At 38.2% G+C, this 23,183-nt stretch overlaps 1 protein-coding gene across 1 annotated transcript in view; it reads left to right on the forward strand.

The window, feature by feature from the left end:
• Positions 1-6,531: 6,531 nt before the first annotated feature.
• ash1l (ash1 (absent, small, or homeotic)-like (Drosophila)) overlaps positions 6,532-23,183 on the forward strand; it is a 53,340-nt gene continuing 36,688 nt past the window's right edge. Inside the window, 16 exon segments of the mRNA XM_034160762.1 lie at positions 6,532-6,791; positions 7,658-7,752; positions 10,105-10,578; positions 10,581-10,894; positions 14,479-15,868; positions 15,871-16,103; positions 16,105-16,230; positions 16,232-16,288; positions 16,290-16,355; positions 16,357-16,495; positions 16,498-16,535; positions 16,537-16,690; positions 16,693-16,751; positions 16,753-16,977; positions 16,979-18,911; positions 22,682-23,183. The exon segment at positions 22,682-23,183 is cut by the window's right edge and continues 84 nt beyond it. Coding sequence (XP_034016653.1) covers positions 10,296-10,578; positions 10,581-10,894; positions 14,479-15,868; positions 15,871-16,103; positions 16,105-16,230; positions 16,232-16,288; positions 16,290-16,355; positions 16,357-16,495; positions 16,498-16,535; positions 16,537-16,690; positions 16,693-16,751; positions 16,753-16,977; positions 16,979-18,911; positions 22,682-23,183 — 5,519 coding nt within the window. The 5' untranslated portion in view covers positions 6,532-6,791; positions 7,658-7,752; positions 10,105-10,295.

Below are 23,183 nucleotides of genomic sequence, written 5' to 3' on the forward strand. Positions count from 1 at the left end.
GACGTGAAATTTATTCAGCTCCATGCCTCTGACGCATGCAATGATGCATTAATGCGCTTGAGGCAGCGGTGGGGTGCACCTGTCCGTGGTGTCACAGATGTGATGGTCACAATATTTCAGATTATTTATGTTGCCCATGGGAAAGAATGGACATGTACTATACTGTAAGGTCTATTATGGATATAACAGCCTGTTCAGATCTGCGGCGGTGTGTGCTGCGTGGTGCATGACCTGCAGTGGCACACGGTGCATTCGGTTTGATTGCGTGCTTTTCACATCCACTGCATATGATAAATGCGTGCCACATACACCTTATTACATATCAACATTTCCTTTGCCCTCTCTGGCCGGGGTCCAGTGAAGGTGGACATACGTGGCACAAGCAGGACATGCTGGTAGGCTTTGCTGCAATGATCCATCTCAGAGCTCAATCAACCGTGATCACTTCATTTCAACTGTTGTTATGCCGCCGTCATATATATATATCTATATATATATATATATAATATGAGTATGTTTAATATGTAGAATAGAATAGAATAGAATAGGAGTATGTTGAATATATAGAATAGGAGCAAGTTTAATATATCGAATAGAATAGAACAGGAGTATGTTTAATATGCAGAATGGAATAGGAGTATGTTGAATATATAGAATATGAGTATGTTTAATATGTAGAATAGAATAGAATAGAATAGGAGTATGTTGAATATATAGAATAGGAGCATGTTTAATATATAAGAGTAGAATAGAATAGAACATAATAAGAGTATGTTGAATATAAAGTAGTGGAGTATGTTTAATATGCAGAATGGAATAGGAGTATGTTGAATATATAGAATAGGATAGAATATGATGAAAATATAGAATTTGAGTATGTTTAATATGTAGAATAGAATAGAATAAAATAGGAGTATGTTGAATATATAGAATAGAATAGAATATGATGAAAATATAGAATATGAGTATGTTTATTATGTAGAATAGAATAGAATAGGTGTATGTTGAATATATAGAATAGGAGTATGTTTAATATGCAGAATGGAATAACAGTATGTTGAATATATAGAATATGAGTATGTTTAATATGTAGAATAGAATAGAATAGGAGTATATTTAATATGCAGAATAGAGTAGAATAGAATAGGAGTATGTTGAATATATAGAATATGAGTATGTTTAATATGTAGAATAGAATAGAATAGAATAGAATAGAAAAGGAGTATGTTGAATATATATATAATAGAAGTATGTTGAATATATAGAATATGAGTATGTTTAATATGTAGAATAGAATAGAATAGAATAGGAGTATGTTGAATATATAGAATATGAGTATGTTTAATATGTAGAATACAACAGAATAGAATAGGAGTATGTTGAATATATATATAATAGAAGTATGTTGAATATATATAATATGAGTGTTTAATATGTAGAATAGAATAGAATAGAACTAGAATAGAATAGAATAGAATAGGAGTATGTTGAATATATATAGAATAAGAGTATGTTGAATATATAGGAGTATGTTTTAATATGCAGAATGAATAACAGTATGTTGAATTATATAGATATGAGTATGTTTAATATGTAGAATAGAATAGAATAGAATAGAATTAGAATAGGAGTATATTTAATATGCAAGAATAGAGTAGAATAGAATAAGAGTATGTGAATATATCGAATATGAGTATGTTTAATATGTAGAATAGAGTAGAATAGAATAGGAGTATGTTGAATCTATATATAATAGAAGTATGTTGAAATATAGAATATGGTATGTTTAATATGTAGAATAGAATAGAATCAAATAGAATAGAATAGAATTAGAATAGGAGTATATTGAATATATATATAATAGGAGTATGTTGAATATATAGGAGTATGTTTAATATGCAGAATGGACTAACAGTATGTTGAATATATAGAATATGAGTATGTTTAATATGTAGATAGAGTAGAATAGAATAGAATAGGAGTATGTTGAATATATATATAATAGGAGTATGTTGAATATATAGAATATGAGTATGTTTAATATGTAGAATAGAGTAGAATAGAATAGGAGTATGTTGAATATATATATAATAGAAGTATGTTGAAATATAGACTATGAGTATGTTTAATATGTAGAATAGAATAGAATAGAATCAAATAGAATAGAATAGGAGTATGTTGAATATATACATAATAGGAGTATGTTTAATATGTAGAATAGAATAGAATATGAGTATGTTGAATATATAGGAGTATGTTTAATATATAAGAGTAGAATAGAATATAACAGAATAGGAGTATGTTGAATATAAAGTAGTGGAGTATGTTTAATATGCAGAATGGAATAGGAGTATGTTGAATATATATAATATGAGTGTTTTAATATGTAGAATAGAATAGAATAGAATAGGAGTATGTTGAATATATATAATAGGAGTATGTGGAATATATAGAATATGAGTATGTTTAATATGTAGAATAGAATAGAATAGAATAAGAGTATGTTGAATATATATAATAGGAGTATGTTGAATATATATAATATGAGTGTTTAATATGTAGAATAGAATAGAATAGAATAGGAGTATGTTGAATATATATAATAGGAGTATGTTGAATATATAGAATATGAGTATGTTTAATATGTAGAACAGAATAGAATAGAATAGAATAGAATAGAATAGAAATGAGATATGTTTAATAGGTAGAATAGAATAGAATAGAATAGAATAGGGGTAGTTGAATATATAGAATATGAGTATGGTTTAATATGTAGAATAGAATAGAATATGAGTATGTTAATAGGTAGAATAGAATAGAATAGATAGGGGTATGTGAATATATAGAATATGAGTATGCTTAATATGTAGAATAGAATAGAATATGAGTATGTTTAATAGGTAGAATAGAAGTAGAATAGAATATGAGTCGTTTAATAGGTAGAATAGAATAGAATAGAACAGAATAGAAATAGGGGTATGTTGAATATATAGAATATGAGTATGCTTAATATGTAGAATAGAATAGAATATGAGTATGTTAATAGGTAGAATAGAATAGAATAGAATAGCATATGAGTATGTTTAATAGGTAGAATAGAATAGAATAGAACCGAATAGAATAGAATAGAATAGAATAGAGGGGTATGTTGAATATATAGAATATGAGTATGTTTAATATGTAGAATAGAATAGAATATGAGTATGTTTAATAGGTAGGAATAGAATAGAATAGAATAGAATAGAATAGGGGTATGTTTGAATATATAGAATATGAGTATGCTTAATATGTAGAATAGAATAGAATATGAGTATGTTTAATATGTAGAATAGAGTAGAATAGAATAGGAGTATGTTGAATATATAGAATAGAATAGAATATGATGAAAATATAGAATATGAGTATGTTTATTATGTAGAATAGAATAGAATAGGAGTATGTTGAATATATAGAATAGGAGTATGTTTAATATGTAGAATAGAATAGAATATGAGTATGTTTAATATGTAGAATAGAATAGAATAGAATAGGAGTATATTTAATATGCAGAATAGAGTAGAATAGAATAGGAGTATGTTGAATATATAGAATATGAGTATGTTTAATATGTAGAATAGAATAGAATAGAATAGAATAGAAAAGGAGTATGTTGAATATATATATAATAGAAGTATGTTGAATATATAGAATATGAGTATGTTTAATATGTAGAATAGAATAGAATAGAATAGGAGTATGTTGAATATATAGAATATGAGTATGTTTAATATGTAGAATACAACAGAATAGAATAGGAGTATGTTGAATATATATATAATAGAAGTATGTTGAATATATATAATATGAGTGTTTAATATGTAGAATAGAATAGAATAGAATAGAATAGAATAGAATAGAATAGAATAGGAGTATGTTGAATATATATAGAATAAGAGTATGTTGAATATATAGGAGTATGTTTAATATGCAGAATGGAATAACAGTATGTTGAATATATAGAATATGAGTATGTTTAATATGTAGAATAGAATAGAATAGAATAGAATAGAATAGAATAGGAGTATATTTAATATGCAGAATAGAGTAGAATAGAATAAGAGTATGTTGAATATATAGAATATGAGTATGTTTAATATGTAGAATAGAGTAGAATAGAATAGGAGTATGTTGAATATATATATAATAGAAGTATGTTGAATATATAGAATATGAGTATGTTTAATATGTAGAATAGAATAGAATCAAATAGAATAGAATAGAATAGAATAGGAGTATATTGAATATATATATAATAGGAGTATGTTGAATATATAGGAGTATGTTTAATATGCAGAATGGAATAACAGTATGTTGAATATATAGAATATGAGTATGTTTAATATGTAGAATAGAGTAGAATAGAATAGAATAGGAGTATGTTGAATATATATATAATAGGAGTATGTTGAATATATAGAATATGAGTATGTTTAATATGTAGAATAGAGTAGAATAGAATAGGAGTATGTTGAATATATATATAATAGAAGTATGTTGAATATATAGAATATGAGTATGTTTAATATGTAGAATAGAATAGAATAGAATCAAATAGAATAGAATAGGAGTATGTTGAATATATACATAATAGGAGTATGTTTAATATGTAGAATAGAATAGAATATGAGTATGTTGAATATATAGGAGTATGTTTAATATATAAGAGTAGAATAGAATATAACAGAATAGGAGTATGTTGAATATAAAGTAGTGGAGTATGTTTAATATGCAGAATGGAATAGGAGTATGTTGAATATATATAATATGAGTGTTTAATATGTAGAATAGAATAGAATAGAATAGGAGTATGTTGAATATATATAATAGGAGTATGTGGAATATATAGAATATGAGTATGTTTAATATGTAGAATAGAATAGAATAGAATAAGAGTATGTTGAATATATATAATAGGAGTATGTTGAATATATATAATATGAGTGTTTAATATGTAGAATAGAATAGAATAGAATAGGAGTATGTTGAATATATATAATAGGAGTATGTTGAATATATAGAATATGAGTATGTTTTAATATGTAGAACAGAATAGAATAGAATAGAATAGAATAGATATGAGTATGTTTTAATAGGTAGAATAGAATAGAATTAGAATTAGAATAGGGGTATGTTGAATATATAGAATATGAGTATGTTTAATATGTAGAATAGAATAGAATATGAGTATGTTTAATAGGTAGAATAGAATAGAATAGAATAGAATAGAATAGAATATGAGTATGTTTAATAGGTAGAATAGAATAGAATAGATAGGGGTATGTTGAATATATAGAATATGAGTTATGCTTAATATGTAGAATAGAATAGAATATGAGTATGTTTAATAGGTAGAATAGAATAGAATAGAATATGAGTATGTTTAATAGGTAGAATAGAATAGAATAGAACAGAATAGAATAGGGGTATGTTGAATATATAGAATATGAGTATGCTTAATATGTAGAATAGAATAGAATATGAGTATGTTTAATAGGTAGAATAGAATAGAATAGAATAGAATATGAGTATGTTTAATAGGTAGAATAGAATAGAATAGAACAGAATAGAATAGAATAGAATAGAATAGGGGTATGTTGAATATATAGAATATGAGTATGTTTAATATGTAGAATAGAATAGAATATGAGTATGTTTTAATAGGTAGAATAGAATAGAATAGAATAGAATAGGGGTATGTTGAATATATAGAATATGAGTATGCTTAATATGTAGAATAGAATAGAATATGAGTATGTTTAATAGGTAGAATAGAATAGAATAGAATAGAATATGAGTATGTTTAATAGGTAGAATAGAATAGAATAGAACAGAATAGAATAGAATAGAATAGAATAGAATAGGGGTATGTTGAATATATAGAATATGAGTATGTTTAATATGTAGAATAGAATAGAATATGAGTATGTTTAATAGGTAGAATAGAATAGAATAGAATAGAATAGAATAGGGGTATGTTGAATATATAGAATATGAGTATGCTTAATATGTAGAATAGAATAGAATATGAGTATGTTTAATAGGTAGAATAGAATAGAATAGAATAGAATATGAGTATGTTTAATAGGTAGAATAGAATAGAATAGAACAGAATAGAATAGAATAGGGGTATGTTGAATATATAGAATATGAGTATGTTTAATATGTAGAATAGAATAGAATATGAGTATGTTTAATAGGTAGAATAGAATAGAATAGAATAGAATAGAATAGAATAGGGGTATGTTGAATATATAGAATATGAGTATGCTTAATATGTAGAATAGAATAGAATATGAGTATGTTTAATAGGTAGAATAGAACAGTATAGAATAGGGGTATGTTGAATATATAGAATATGAGTATGCTTAATATGTAGAATAGAATAGAATATGAGTATGTTTAATAGGTAGAATAGAACAGTATAGAATAGGGGTATGTTGAATATGTAGATTAGAATAGAAAGGGTCCCCTCCTCCCTCCCTCCCGTGTCGAACTGACACAGTGGAGCGATGCGGGCTCAGCAGCAGCAGCAGCAGCAGACATGCAGGCCCCGTTAACGAGAGGCCCGTGGTGACACATCCAGGCCCAGCTAACGGCGTATCCGGGCGGATTTCGGAGCATCTCGGCACTTATCACGGACACCGTTTGCTGTGAGGAAAAAAGGATATTTGCACCGAGGAAGAAGAAATAGACGGAGATCCATTTCGGGTCTCTGTCGAGTCAACGCAGCCGCCATTTTGTTGACATTTAGTGTATGTGTTTTTTTTAATAACCTACACAGCGCCACATTTGTTATTTTCTACCACTGGCACATAAAATAACCCGACATATTTGCGTGTGCGTTTCGGTCGTTCTGTCCGCGCCTTTGTCTTTTGAGACGACGTCGGAACGCCGTTTCGGTTTAGCTGGCTTGCTAGTGCATCGTTAGCCGCCGTAGCTGAGATATGAGAATGTGACGGATATGTAAGCTTGTGTACATCACTCCGCCCGGCTTGTGTCACTTTAATTCGCTTTGCCCACACCGTAGAAAAGCAGCGTGTGTTTGCTGTTCGTTTAAAACTTTCTTACATTATTAGGGGAAGCTAAGTTGGCCGAAATGCGCTGATAGATGGCTAGTTAGCCGATGTATATGTAGCACAGCGTGCCTGTTTAGTGCAGCTTGCTAGCTAGTTCCATAATAAACATTTCACAATTCTTAATAACACACTTGCTGTTTCATAGCTTTTTATATTTATTTCGGAATTATAAAACAGAACAGGATGCGATGTGATATACGCTGGCTGACTTTTTGCTGCTGACACGGTTAATATTTTCATCAGCAGCTACTGTCAAATAGTTCATTAAGTTGTTATAAGCTATTTAATAAACGTGAAACAAGCCACAGACGTTTACGTTATGTGAATACGATCGCGTGGGAGAAAGCATACATACACGTGTATGTGTGTGTGTATATATATATATATATATATATATATATATATACACACACATACATACAATTGAAATGTATATTACAATTGAAATGTATGCATATATATATATATATATATAAAGATTAAGCATACATTTCAATTTGTTCTAAATAAAATTGACATTTTTCATGTTTTTGGCACTTCAGCCCTTGGATGATAAAATATGCCCACCACGTTGATAACCTATGAGGGGGGACACGGAGCCAAATAATGTGAGCGCCGTTTGGGAACAATTATACAGGTGAGTGAGACATTTCCACTGAATTGCTGATTATTGCTGCTGGTGGAAAACAAAGCAGATTGTTTTTCTTTATTTCTTTATTTTTTGACTTGTTCATTTTGCAGCTGGCATCTGCATAACTTGATGGAAAGCGTACATAAATACAATTGTGTAGACAAATGTTATGCATTGCATTATAAGAAGTCACAGCATGACATCAGCTGCTGCTGAGATTACTTACAGAGTGGTTCGGCTGACACCTGTCATGTACTGCAACTTTTTACTGCAACAATTGGTCCCAGCCGCTAGACATCATTGGAATCTGATTTAAGTCTGTGAACCATTGCATTTGTGTTTGAAGGGAATGCTTCTCCTGTCCATAGAAACTAATGGTAATAGTGAAGGAATTTGTCAGGTTTCTCCCTGCCTGTGCCTGCAACCATAAAGAATGAGCTGTGGAAATGGCATGGATCTTTGTAGGCAATCAGCCCTCCTGTGAATGATGTGTGGGGTAGGTGGGCGGGTTGGATACTATTGCTATGGCCAAAAGGGAAATCAGTTATGAACGTGTGCAAAAGTGTGGTGGGAGGGAGAAAATGAAAAGAAAGGGGTGGGGCACGGGAAGTTGTTTACTACGTTCCTGCCTGCTCCACTGTTTCTTAGACTGGTTATTGATTATCAGCTACTTTTATATTAACCTGTGGCATTTTGTTTTCATTTTATTCATACAGTTCCTTCCGCTCATGATTTCTCTGAGACTAACAGCAAATACGTAACATTTATATCAGTCTTCAGAATCGATAGCATTCTTAATCTTTTGTTTTGTAGTGTGATTGTAAAAAGTGTGATGACTGTAATCTGACATTGATGCCTTTGTGTTAAAGCTTAGTACGGTTTTTGAGTGGTTGCTCGCTAAACAGAAAGCACTTGACTTTAGCATCAGATTATTGCCAGGCGAAGAACTGCCAGTAAATGGCCTGGCTTAGCTTGTTAGATGTGAGAGGAATGTTTTGACTCTCTGAGAGGCTTTACTCCAGACGTGTCAGTTACTTCTCACAGGTACTATAGTGGTTTATTTTTGGCGTAGCCTCTTTCAGACTACAGAAGCAGCTAGGATCACTTTGAGCTGTTAGTATAAAAGATTGAGGAGAACATTTGTCGCTGCTGAAGAAGGACACACTGAACAGAGTTGGGGTGGGGGGTGAGCGAAATGTGTTTTTGATTAAAGTGGAAATGCAGCGACTTTGGTTTGTGAACTGTTACTGCTGCCTTGCTAGTTTGTGAAATACAGGAGTAAGAGAGGGCAGAAAAAACTTAAAGAAAATGCTGAAAGAACGCAGAGCTTGATTAAGTGTTAAAGAAAAGAATGAGGTGTGATTTGAGTGAGACGTATATAGTTAGGGGGAGTCTGGAGTTTTGAGGTGAAATGGAGTGAGTGACTGAAGTAAACAGAAAAGAGGGTGTGCTGCACCACAAGCCAAAAAAGAAAAAGGCTGCATTTGTGCTGTTTAAAAAAAAAGTTAGGTGTTTTACATGGTCACAATTTGAAGTAGGTAGTATTGTTCTAATCGCTTGTATACAAAAAATTCATCTTCTTTCGCTGTGATGTTTCACTGATGCGATGACTTATATGACTTTCCAGAAGATCCATTAAGCTCCTCTTTTAGTGCTTTCCACTAATGTAAGGTGCAGAGAAACCGCCGGCACGTTGACGCTCTATCACTCACTCTCAGTTGCTGCTGGCGAAGGCAGGGAAAGGGGCTGAATTTTCTGTCTAGTCCCAGAGGGCCGAATGTGCTGAGGTCACAGTTCTGAATTGCCTCCAAATGACTTCACCCAGAGAAAGCACCTGCTTGGGGGCGAATCTGCATTAAATCACTCAGCGGCCACAGGGAGCTGCAGACAGCTTCATTGAATTGGGCTGTCCTCTGAGGAGCACAATGAAGAAACATACTGGTCTTTGCTGCTGTTATGATAATATAGTCTATGTATAGTTTGCCACTGTTATTGGGACATTTTTATGACAGCTGAGAATAAAATTTTGGGGACAACAGTGACATTACGGTATTTACTTTCAGCTTTGTTCACCTTTTAGGTTTCAGTAGCCTCTTCATGTGGGAGGTCTTCAGCTGTGTCACAGGTTGTTAAGGGCTCTGAACATCTGAAAAAGTCACAAAGTGGATTAAAAACAGCCTGAAACCAAATAGATTGTGTAAATTGTTCTACAGTGTTTCACAACCATAATTATTGTAAATTATTTAATTCTCAAAAAAATTTCCAGTTGATGTTACGTTGACTAATTTTTTCTACCTCTTGTAACCTTCTGCTCCCTTCTATCTCATATGCTCCCTCTGCCTGCCTTTATTTTTACAGTTGAAGGACGGAGAAAGAGGGCTGGACAGCCAAAGAAGGAAAAGAAGCCACCTATAAGCAAGGACCGCATCACCCTCACCGTTATCCCCCTTCCCCTTTTCCTCTTCACCCCATCCCTCCCCAAAATAAAATCACCACCAGGTATCGACCGTATCCCCACTTATTAAACCTGGCCTTCCCCTAAATTTCTGATGGATCAGAACAGTCAGGGGGGAACTGCGGCTCCACCCCTCCATCTCACAGGTGCTCCCACAGGTATGCAAGAGAAGGAGGGAGGGGGTGGAAAGAAAGAAGCAGAGAAGGACAAGAAAAGAGAGAAGGAGGGCACAGATGGTTCCCCTGGTGCAGGAGGTGCAGGAACAGGTGGTACAGGAGGGGCTGCCGGTGACCAGTCCCACTTCTCCATCAAAGAGAGCAACTTGTCTGAGGGCAATGTCAAACTCAAAATTGGCCTTCAGGCAAAGCGAATGAAGAAGCCCCGAAAATCCTGGAGAATTATGTGTGTCGTCCAGCCTTCAGGGCCACTGTGAGGCACACAGGACGAGGAAACAGTGCTCGAGGAAACCGTGCAGCAGCTACAAGTGATGGGCCAGGTAGTCAGAGCCAGAACCAGATTCCTGTACAATGCAGGGAGAAGGAGCAGAGTCCTTGTGTTAACAGACCAGCCTCTTCGTCTTCATCAGCCCCTTCTGCTGCAGCTTCTACCCCACCTCCTTCTTTGCCATCTCCAGCCAGCACTTCTACCCTGTCATCCTCCTGCCTTTTGAATGTGAGCAATTCAGCAAAAAGGGTAAGCGTTGATGATACATGGACTGAACATACTCATTCAAACACAGAGGCCATATTAAGTCTTAATCTGAGATGTTAATGCTAAGAGTTGTGGAGGGAGTTTCTGCTCTCATAATCTGCAGAAACATTCATTACAGCATGTCACGCAGTATGTCTTTTTCATTTTGTGTACATTTACATTCAGTTGGACATCAGAAAGGCACTAGTTCCCCAACAAGGTTGCCCTAGCAGTGTTTGTTCAGATAAAGAGCAGAACATAAATTGTCCTTTAGTTTTCTTTGTGGTCTTTGTTGGCCTGTCTTTATTCATCACTCATTGCCCCGAGCTTCCCTCCTCCTGTGGCATCTATCCCCTCTGCCTTGCCATGCCTGCTCCTCCCACCCTCCCTTGCATGATCTTGCTCTTTCTCGTTTTCTCTGCCCCCAGTCTGACCCTGAAAAGTGTTGCTGAGTTTAGTTTCCTCCCCTGGACATGCCCATGAAAAGCAGGTGGCATAAAATTGAATCAGTGAATTGCAAGGATAAAGAAAGCTGCCGTTGATTTATACATTTTTTGTTTTGTTTTTAAACTGGAACTGTCTAGCCAGGTGTGTTCCATTCAGTGACATTTTTAGCACCACAGTTGTTCTTAGTGCTTGTGTCTTAGTTCATAGGATCCATATAGTAGTGGTGTAAAGGATATGTGATCCATCTCAGTGGTCCCCCCACGGTTCAATGCCCGTGAACCGCGGATTAATTGCATAGTTTATATAAGTTTGCCTTGTGTTATGATGACTTGTTTTTAAAGTGATTACTGCATTCATTTTGATGCAGTTTCAGTAAAATCATAGTCTGAGTGGAAGAAATGCACCTCCGGACTCGCATAGCCTCTGGGTCCCTCCTCTGCACATGTCCAAACCATCTCAATCTTGCCTCTCTGATTTCATCTCCAAACCATCCTATCTGTGCTGTCCCTCTGATATGTTCATTCCTAATCCTGTCCATCCTTCTCACTCCCGAAGAATATCACAGCATCATCAGCTCTGCCACCTCCAGCTCCACCCCGTATCTTTTTGTTGGTGCCACTGCCTCTAAGCCGTACAGAATAGCTGGTCTCACTACCGTCTTGTAAAGTTTCTCTTTCACTCTTGAAGCTACCCTTCTGTTACATATCATTCCTGTCACCTTTCTCCACCCACTTCATTCTGCCTTCACGCTCTTCTTCACCTCTCTACCACAATCTCCATTACTTTGGATAGTTGTCCACAAGTATTTAAACTCATCTATCTTAACCACCTCTACTCCTTGTAATGGCACTATTCCACTGGGCTCCCTCTCATTCACACACATACTCACAGTGTTGCTCCTACTGGCTTTCATTTCCCTTCTCTCCAGAGTATACTGCCACTTCTCCAGGATAGTCTCAACCTGTTAAGAATTTGAAGCTATAAAGCCACATCATTTTTGCTCTATTTCTTATTTCTTTATTTTATTTTAATTCACTGATACTGTTTATATTGCATTTTAATGCAGCAAGTATTTTATTTTGAAATATCTAAAACATTGGATAGTATGTTTGCCTACAGGAGCACAGACTAAAGTGCCTTATTTCCATTGCTCATTAAGTTACTTTTAAAATGGTAAGGTTTTTTTTCTGATTCAAAAATGATCCAATCCATAACTTAAAAACCATATGCAATTCAAAACTTGGCTTTTGTGATCTGTGACACCTCTACCTCAGTGTTTCTCAACCTTTTTTGAGTCGCGGCACCCTTTTTATATTTACAAAATCCTGCGGCACACCACCAACTAAAATAATATAATGCTATTACCTCTGGTTTTGCGCAAAACCCAATTATCGCAATAGAAAATCGATACAGAAAACATCGCATTTCGAAAATCCTCAAGCATTTTGCGCTCTGATCTCAAGTAGGGCTGTCACGATTAGAAATTTCTGGAGACGATTAATTGTCAGACAAATAATTGCGATTGACGAATATATTGTCTATTTTTTTTCTTTTTTTCCCCTTCTTTATATTCTACTATTGTAGTATAATTACACAACTCTGGAAGAACATTTGGCTTCTGTGAGTGGAGAAACTGGGAATGGTGCAACATTTTTATTTTTATCTTCATTTTACATACAGTCCCAACTGTTTCTGATTTGTGGTTGTTTCTGTTGCATTTCTGAAATTGTTTCTCCTCATCAGTCACGTTTTGTGCTTAAACACTGCATTAAGCCCATATTGAACAAATAAATACCTTTGGAAAGTAACAGCTGTTAAAGTTCAGAGTTCTCACCTGCTTTTTGTGATCTGTGCGTCTGAACATTTTTTTTTTGTGTGTATCTCAGTTCATTCATATATTCTCATTTTTTAAATATGTTTTTAAAGATATTTGACCGTTTATTTCATCTCATGATCTCATAAATTCAGCATACGATGCGCCACATGGTGTGAACAGGATGGTAACGGCAGAATCACACCTTTAGAGAAAGTTCAGAGAGAAGTAAAAGCTTCACGTTTTCGTTTTGTTAACATGTTCACTCCATTTAAAATCCTCTCTCTGCTCCGCGCTCGCTGCGCACTGAACGTGTCGCGCCTGCATTCAGGAATCTCCCACCCCCTCCCCTCCCTGACCCACCCCCTCCCTCGCAGTCTGCAGCCTGTTAACTCCGCGCGCGTGCACACACAGGCACAGACACACACACCGACAGCTCCGACGGCTTTTGAAGGAGACGGCACTGTTTTAATCGGCCGTCAGCCTCCTTGTTATTGTTAATACAATATTAAGACGAGAGCGAGGCTGCAGCACAATGACGTCAGATTCTGAGTCGTTTTATGCTTTGTGGATAAAATAAATAATTCACGGTAATCGCGAATATGAAAAATAATCGCGAATATGAAAAATACCCACGGCACCCCTGATGATCGATCACGGCACCCTAGGGTGCCGCGGCACCCCGGTGAGAATCACTGCTCTACCTCATAGAGTTTTTGTTTGTTTGTTGCTTGTGGAAAATCCCAGTGACAGACGTAACCAGAAATGCTTCATCCCAGCGATTTCAACATTTTCAGTGGAAGAAAGCTGCTTGCTGTGATTTGTTGTAAGACAATAACAAACAGCTAACGACTAGTTTATAATGTATGGTGATAAAAAATAAACCTCTCCTCCTGGTTGCCTCATAAGGCTCTGTAGTGATGTCACAAGGCTCTGTAGTGATGTCACAGAATCCTTCTGAAAAGTTCAGGGATTTTCAACTTAGAAGTGCTTGGACCAGCTGCACCAAAAAGTTCTGAAGAAAGACACTTGCTGCGGTGCATTTTTCTCCCGGTGACTGCATGTGGCCACATAGGCTCCTTTCTCATTTAGCGCGTTTGCGAAAAGATGCTGGAACCCAGAAAACAAATGCTATATGGGCACAAATCTGGCATCAGTCAACAGCGGGCATTTAATGTTGACAGAAAACTCTGTCCCTGAAGTCACTACAATTTTCTAATTCCCAATATTTCTTAAATATATATGCATTTCACCAGTGTATGAGATTATACAAGCTTGTAACAGTCACCTAAACACTTTCAACTTCTATTTTATTTTAATTTTTCAGGGTTCACCAAAGACGGATGGCAAGTCTGATGTAAAGCCAGACACAAAAACAGCCACCACCATATCTGAGAGACCTCTTAACCTTCACCGCCCTCCAACAGACAGCAAAACACATGCCTTTGGGAAGAAAACTCCCAATACACAAAGCAACCCCAGGGCAGCTTCACCTTCTTCACCAGTATCTGTATCAAAAGAACCCAGCATTGAAGGAGTTAATTCACCTCAGTACACATACAGCACTGAAGGCCACAGAGAAAAGGACAAGACTGTTCAAAACTGGGGAACCCCCACAGTCACTGAAAAGTTAGCTCAACTCATAGCAACTTGCCCACCATCAAAGACTCCAAAGCCTGCTAAATCTGTAAAGATTGACCCTGCTCCTTCTCCACCTAGCACAGGCTTCATGGCCCCCACTGCCAAGCAACGAGACAGAGCAATGGCAAATAGGAACACATATTCACGAATGGTCCACCTTTCTCCACCACCACCTGTGTCTCGTCCACCTGGCCGGCCTTATGGTTCTCGTAACAAAGACAGTATTTTGGAGAATTCATCCAACTTGATAATGCCAAGGAAGGAGGACACAGATAAGACTGAAAAGTCTAGTAATGCTAGTAACAACATTATCATTAGCAACAACTTAACCAGTAGCAACAGCAGTAGTCGCAGCAGCAGTCCAGCATTGTCCTATTGTAGTAACCGCCTCTCAATCGTGTCAAAGGACAGCAACAGCGACAACTGCATTAGTAATGCTAAGTTACATTCACGCCCTGCTCACTGTGTGCCAAACACCACATCTTCACCGTCTTGTCTCATTTCAACATCCACCACTTCAGCCGAGCAGAGAACACTGAGTGCAGTAAGTCATCTGGGCACCCCTGCTCCTTCTCAAGGACACTATGCACGAGAGAGTCTCACCCTAGCAGAGGAGAGCAATGCAGCTGAGATGGAGCAGGAGAGAGACAACCCAAAAGACTTAACCAAGTGTCTTGCTACAGTAGCAACAGGAAAGTTAGACGTGAAAGAGAAAGGCCCAAGTAATCAGTCCATTAGGAGTGAGAGGGGGAAGAGCTCTAGTCCACCTAAGCACAGTCCCAATCAGGACAGCAGCCGTACCAGTCGAACTAGCAGTCCCCCTCTGCCCCTGAGACATAGTACACCTTCTCCTCCAGAGCCAGAAGGTTGCAGTAGCCCAGAATTGCCTCTTGGAGATGATTCTCATGATTCATCCCCTGACTCTCCCCAAGAGCAAGACAGCAAACCCCTTAAAAAACGAAGGGGGAGGAAACCCCGTTGGACCCGTGTTGTGAATAAAAATCATAGTCAAAGAGCAGACCACGATACTCCCTTTGATGAGAGCAAAGCCACCATGCCTTTAACATCAAACTTGGAAACAGCCCCACCAATGAAAGACCTGTAGGCAGGCCTCCCAACCCAAATAAGGTAAAACCAAATTCTGTGCCACAAAGTCCAGTGTCACAACTCTTTGCACCCCAGCCTAAGAAAAGGGGAACACCAAGATGTAAAATGCGAGGCTTGACATTCCTACTCGTGGGCGGCCGTCTAAACAAACTGGCCCCATCAAAGGTATTTTCATCTTTATTTAAATCCAAAGAAGAGCAGGATTCCACCTGTTCTTCACCCAGAGGTGGATCTGAATCCCCCCAAACCTATGCCCAAAAAACGTGGACGTCCTAAACGACTTCCCCCTACTTTGCCACAGGAAGGTCAGCCTCCAACGCTAGCTCCGGAGGGCAGGGGATGTGGGGGAAAAACGGTTCCGTACCAAAGGAAATGGGCAGCTTATCATGAAAAACCATCATAGGCAAGATCAATAAGATGAAAAGTGTGAAACGGAAACGGCTCCTCAGTTCACTTCCTCTTATGCCCAAGACAGAAAGAAGAGACCCCTAAAGGTACTACCAGTTCTGTGACTGGCTCTGTGGAAGTTGCAACACAGTCATTGTCGTCTCTGGCTGCTTCTTTTGGGGGAAAATTAGGGCCACAAATTAATGTCAGCAAAAGGGTACAATATACATGGGAAAGCGGAGAGGCCGGTAAACCAAAATCAGCGACTAATGCTTCTTCCAGTGCTCAGACATCACCGCTAGAGCCATTTCTGTCCCGAAATACTACTTCCCCTCTCCATCACCACCTCTCAAATGCTCAGCAACAGCACCAGTTATCCTCTGTAGAGGTCTTCCCTTCCCCCTCTTCTCGCAATCCAGTGGAGGTCATAGTCCTGTCAATGATACCAGTTTTGTGGAGCCAGGTTTCAGTGCACTTTGCAGGGCATGCTCACTATTCTTCAAACCCCCATCATAGCCACAACTCATTTCCTTTTCCTCCACCCACCTTTTCAGCTCCTAATCCTCGTAATCCTGGGATGGGCTCATCATTAACATCTGTGACCACAGCATCATCTCAGAAGAAGGCATCTTGCCGTGGATATCACCATTATAGGCAGCAGTATTACTATCATAAACTTTCACCTCCGAGGCCCCCTCCATCCCACATCTCCTGCACCGCTTAATGAGCTAAAAGAAGCTACTCCATCACCAGTCAGTGAGTCACACAGTGAAGAGACGGTGCCTAGTGACAGTGGTATAGGAACAGACAACAACAGTACTTCTGACCGGGGTGAAAAAGTTGGAGGGCCAGGTGGCTTGGGTGGTATTGGAATGCCACCTAGTATGGGAAGTGGGCTATTAATGCCAGGTGTCATGGGTTCACCAATGGGAACAGGGATGGGCTTTAATTCCAGAGGAAGGCGGAGGCATTCTTCCACTGTGCTTCTGGAACATCCATCTTCGTCTCCATCACCGCATGGTGTAAGGTCATCACCTGATCCCAGAAGGCCACACCCAGCTGCTACCACTTCATTAATGGGACACAAGGAGAAACATAAGCACAAATGTAAGCGTAGGAGCCATGGATGCCCTGGCTACGACAAACTAAAGAGACAGAAAAGGAAACGCAAGAAGAAATACTTACAGCTGCGCTCCCGACGACATGACCCAGATTTTCTTGCTGAGCTGGATGAGATAGTAGTGAGACTGAGTGAGATAAGGATAGCACACCGTACCACAGGCCACCGGCTTGGCAGTGGGATAGGAATGGCTGCAGGAACAACTAGAGTGCCAGGAGTGGGCAACAGGACCAGTGGTGGTATCGGTGGCACAGGTGGCCCTCCACCGCATCATTATGTCCACAGAGACTTGCTACCTACGATTTTCAGGGTTAACTTTGGCGGCTTTTATTCCCCTCATCCTGCATATTCTTGTGATCCATTGCATTATGTTCGCAAACCAGACATGAAGAAGAAACGTGGACGGCCTCCTAAACTCAGGGAGTCCATGTCTGAGGTTCCCTTTGTACCTGGACTTGGATTCCCGCTTTCCAGTGGAGGGTTCTACCACCCGTCCTACAGCGTTCCATACTCCTCTGGTCACCTAGGTTTGGGCTATTACAGAGGTTATCCGCCAACTAGTGCTCTGTATCCTCACCCACACCACCAGTCACCTCATACAGCTCCATCCCATCACTCTCACCACTCCCCATCTTTCCCTCCTCCTCCCACATCCTACATACATCATCACCACCCCTCTCAAATTTTGATGAACCCTTCCAAATTTCACAAGAAGAAAACATAAGCTGCTAGGCAGGAATACCTGGGCGGAGGAAGGTCTCCTGTCTTATACCCACCAATGTCTTCAGAGCTTTCCTTCAACTGGCATCACAAACACAAACACCGACACAAACACAGAGATCGCTGTGCTGAGGAGGAGATTGAAGAGGCAGGAAGAGGAGGAGTTGGAGGCCGGGCTAGTGCAGGGATTTCTGATAGTGGCACATCGGGGAAAATAGAGCGTATTGGAAGTCTGGGGATGGTGGACTCTTTACAACGATGTCGTTTTGGACGAGACACTTCCAGCACCAGTACCAGCAAACAAGCTGGTGCTACTTCTGTCAATTCCCCATCTTCCTCATCATCTTCTGCAGATCGGTACAAGCGTAAAGAGAGCTCCATGTCTTGTCTGGGGCCCTCCCGTCTGTCCATGAGTAGCAGCACCAAAGGCCATCACTCAATAGACTCCTGGTTTAGGATGAGCAGCTCTGAGACAGACTACTCTAAACTTTCCAGAAATCAAATGGCACAAGGCCAGGGTCCATTTTCAGATGGACAGGCTGAAGAGTCAGCAGGCTGCTCAGATAGTGAGGATGAAGATCCTCTCACACCCCTGGGAGATGTAGAGGCTGGGACCCATAATTCTCCAAATCTTTCAAATTTGTTTACATCTGCCCTCACCCGCACCTCTGTTAGGGCAGGCAAGGGCAGAAAGACTGAGTTAGTCACAGAAGAGTCCAGCTTTTCCCACATGGAACAGACGATAAGGAAGGATCGGTCGACATCAGCAGAGAGGAGAGAGTTGGGTAAGTGTCATTTGCATTTGTTAAAACATATCAAATCAAATCAATTTTATTTATATAGCGCCAAATCACAACAAACAGCTGCCCCAAGGCGCCCCACATCGCAAGGCAAAAGCCATACAATAATTACAGAAAAACCCCAACGGTCAAAACGACCCCCTATGAGCAAGCACTTGGCGACAGTGGGAAGGAAAAACTCCCTTTTAACAGGAAGAAACCTCCAGCGGAACCAGGCTCAGGGAGGGGCAGTCTTCTGCTGGGACTGGTTGGGGCTGATTGGAGAGAATCAGGAAAAAGACATGCTGTGGAAGAGAGCAGAGATCAATCACTAATGATTAAATGCAGAGTGGTGCATACAGAGCAAAAAGAGGTGAATAAAAAGAAACACTCACTACATCATGGGAACCCCCCAGCAGTCTAAGTCTATAGCAGCATAACTAAGGGATGGTTCAGGGTCACCTGATCCAGCCCTAACTGTAAGCTTTAGCAAAAAGGAAAGTTTTAAGCTTAATCTTAAAAGTAGAGAGGGTGTCTGTCTCCCTAATCCGAATTGGGAGCTGGTTCCACAGGAGAGGAGCCTGAAAGCTGAAGGCTCTGCCTCCCATTCTGCTCTTACAAACCCTAGGAACTACAAGTAAGCCTGCAGTCTGAGAGCAAAGCGCTCTATTGGGGTGATATGGTACGATGAGGTCCCTAAGATAAGATGGGACCTGATTATTCAAAACCTTATAAGTAAGAAGAAGAATTTTAAATTCTATTCTGGAATTAACAGGAAGCCAATGAAGAGAGGCCAATATGGGTGAAATATGCTTCTTCCAGTGCTCAGACATCACCGCCAGAGCCATTTCTGTCCCGAAATACTAAAAACATATAAGGACATTTTCCATCATTGTGTCCGTAGGTCATTTAAAATAAACTAATGCGTTGCCCATGGTGATACACGAGGCTATATTGAGTAGTGTGTATAAAATAGGTAGCTGACATTTTTCAAGGATTGTAATAAATTATGCAAAGTTTGAGCTGGAGTAATGAGTTGGAATAGTGTGTTAGTCCAGAATGTTTTTAGAACCTTAGACCTCAACAGTTTTTAGAAGAAGGACTTAACAATTTTATTTCCTGTTAATTACGTAAATTTTTAAATGTTATTTTACTGTCTTAATGTATTTAGAAATTGCTTAGGTTCTTGTTATTATATACACACTATAGTTAATATTAGCAGTACTATTTTATTATTGCTTCAAATTTATCATTTGATTTTTAAATGGAGCACAATGGAAATAAGTGTTTTCACCTTCTTGTGTCATCCATGTATTTTTAACATATTTACAATTATGTACTTTGAACTTACTAAATAAAATCAGGCACGCACACTTTTAATATATAATTTACCACCCCCCTGTTGGATTGCGTGAGAGTCCAGTATGTAAATATCAACATCCATTGTTCAGTGTTGTTAGCTAATATCCATATGTTTCTCTAAAAATATTACTCCTGTCAACATTCCATTTTGGCGGCATTCATCCTTGACCCAAAATACATAAGCATACCAAACGGCAAATGTCAGCTCTCCTGTTTTCTATGGTCAAAATTACGCATGAACACTTTTATTTTTGCACACCCCCAAACAGAGGCGGTGGCAGAAGACATCAAACGCACTATCCTTCTCACTCATGGTAATGGCAACATGACACTTAACTAAACTGACTAGATCAATTGAACTACAAAAACAATAAATCAATAGCAATAACAACACTGTTAAACTAACATGAACCACAGTAACATTTAAAACCCCAAACACCAAACTCCCATGGTGCATTATAGCACAATGGCCATTGTTCACTGTTGTTAGTTAATATCGCTTATTTCTCCAAAAATATTAGTCCTATCAACTTTCCATTTTCGCAGCATTCATCCTTGACCCAGAATACATAAGCATTTCAAACAACAAATGTCAGCTCTCCCCACTTTCTCCGTGATCAAAGCCATATACACGCACACAGAGATGAAAGATTTTGTAGTAAATGCTAACAAAAATAGTTGGAAGCTGTTGACATTATTTTATTCTTGGAAATTTTGCTTCAGAAAACAAACAAATGTTGCTTTATGGCCACTGGGCCAGTGGGCTATTGGCTCTATCACAACATGTAAAATTGTACAAGGACAATGAAACTGACTTCAATTTCAAGGTTGTTTAATCACCCAGCCCTACCAGACATAGTGTGCAATTAGTCAAAGCCAGTAGTAAATTCAGTCTTTTGTGTTTGGATATAAACCAGTTAAAAGTGTACAGCCTTTTTTTTTAAAGATTTAATTCATAACAATTATTTTCTTTGGCACTACTATAATTTTATTCATTAGCCATTAAATAGGAGATACATAATATGACATTGCCAATATAAATTAATAAATAGCTCCCCTGAAGGGAAATAATTCAAACGAACAGATGGCCTTGAGCTACGTTTGCTAGCGACCCATACAGTCTATGATAGCAGCGTACCAAAGAGAGACTGCATGGTCAAAATAGAGAGTAGTCTCACAGGACAACAGTTAATAAAGGACAAGGTAAGAGGAAGAATTTTATAAGATCAGTAAACGGGCAGAAGAAAGGAGTGGGTAAAAAGGCAGGATGACATGGAACAAAACACTGTTGATACAATGTAAAGTACTAGTGTACAGTTGAGCAAGGTATCGTTTTGTGACCTTGCATACACGTTAATGTTTTAGTTGAATCGTCTATGCATTTCAGGTTGGATGGACAAAAAACTAAATGTTAAGCATGATGAATTTATTTGAAATCAATGTGAAAGTATAATCCATGTTAGGTGATTATACTTGGATCCAAGTACAGTGAACTAATTTGGATTATATTCATTGTATTCATAACATAGAAAATCCCATTGTTTTGCAAATAAATTCAGCATGTGAGAATTTACAGTGTAGCCATAACACAACAGCAAAACTTGGATTGCAGCAAGTTGAATGATTAAGATTTGAAGCTTTGGCAATGTGTTGACAATCCTTGCATTTTGTATTATTGCAAGTAACTGCTCAAAATGATGCATATGGTTGAATTCGGCCACTGTAACACTCTGAGGAAGAGTGATAGCTAAAATGGTGCTACACAAGACAGCACAGGGACTGCTGATACCACATACAAATTCGCTATAAGGAAGTAGAAGTATTTTACTTGCTGGAGCTCTAGTTTTTTTCCAACACAAACTGTTGCTCTTGGCTACAGAAACAGACCATATTTACACTAAAGGCAAAATAGATTTTTGTCGCACTGTCTAAGACTCAACATTTAAAAATATTAATATTGTGTATTGCTCTGCTCTTGCCATTAACCTGTATTCATGTTTACTGTCAGATGAACTTGTGCTCATAAATACAGATTTTGTTGAATAAAGTAAGTGGCAATGGGTTTTGTTTACTTTGATAACTAGTACTAACTGCTTTTTTTGCATGCTTGCATGATAATTAAGAACTTAATATGGTTAAAAAAAAACAAAAGCTTTGGCTTAACCTGCTGAGACCCGTGCAGGCTGTGTGTCATTCCTTTGTATCTACAGTCAGATGAAGATCCTGGACTATGGATGCAGAAGCAGGCTCTGCAGCTTCAACGGTCACCTGGAACAAGTCCCAGTCGGAAACTGGGACTTGTTCCTGGTAACTGTGTAGCTCAGTGTGCTTAATCCAGTCCCTACAATGGAGACATGCTGATTGAATGCTTGTTCCAAGTGCTAATTTTTTTTTTTTTTGTGGTGGGTGGCTAGGTGCCTCAACTTTGCAACCCAGAGGTGTTGTCCTCTCAACCACAGAAGGCCCTGAAGGATCTCTGCACCACCGCCAGCAGCATCACCACCCGTCTTCTCTCTTCCACTCCCACGTCTCTGCCTCCTCTGTCTGCCTCTCCCCTTCCCAGGAACATTGTTTGGATGCTTCCTTGCCCCACCACTCCCACAGGGCACAGCCTTCAAAACACCGCCTGCACCACGTCAACAAAATCCTGCGTGCCAAGAAGCTGCAGAGACAGGCTCGTACAGGAAACAATGTGGTAAAGAAGAGGGGACCTGGCCGTCCAAGGAAACATCCGTTACCTTCTCCACCACCATCGCCACCACCTGTGGTTGAGTTGACTCAGACTCAGCAGAAGGACAGAGGGGGAGATCAGGAAGCAGGGGCCAAAGGATTGGAAGGAGACACTGTGAAAGACGCTATTGAATCTGTAATACATGGCCAGCATCGGAAAGGCCAGAAGAGGAAACACTGGGAGAG

This window comes from Thalassophryne amazonica, chromosome 20, assembly GCF_902500255.1.
Source record: "Thalassophryne amazonica chromosome 20, fThaAma1.1, whole genome shotgun sequence".
In the NCBI taxonomy this organism is placed as follows: domain Eukaryota; kingdom Metazoa; phylum Chordata; class Actinopteri; order Batrachoidiformes; family Batrachoididae; genus Thalassophryne; species Thalassophryne amazonica.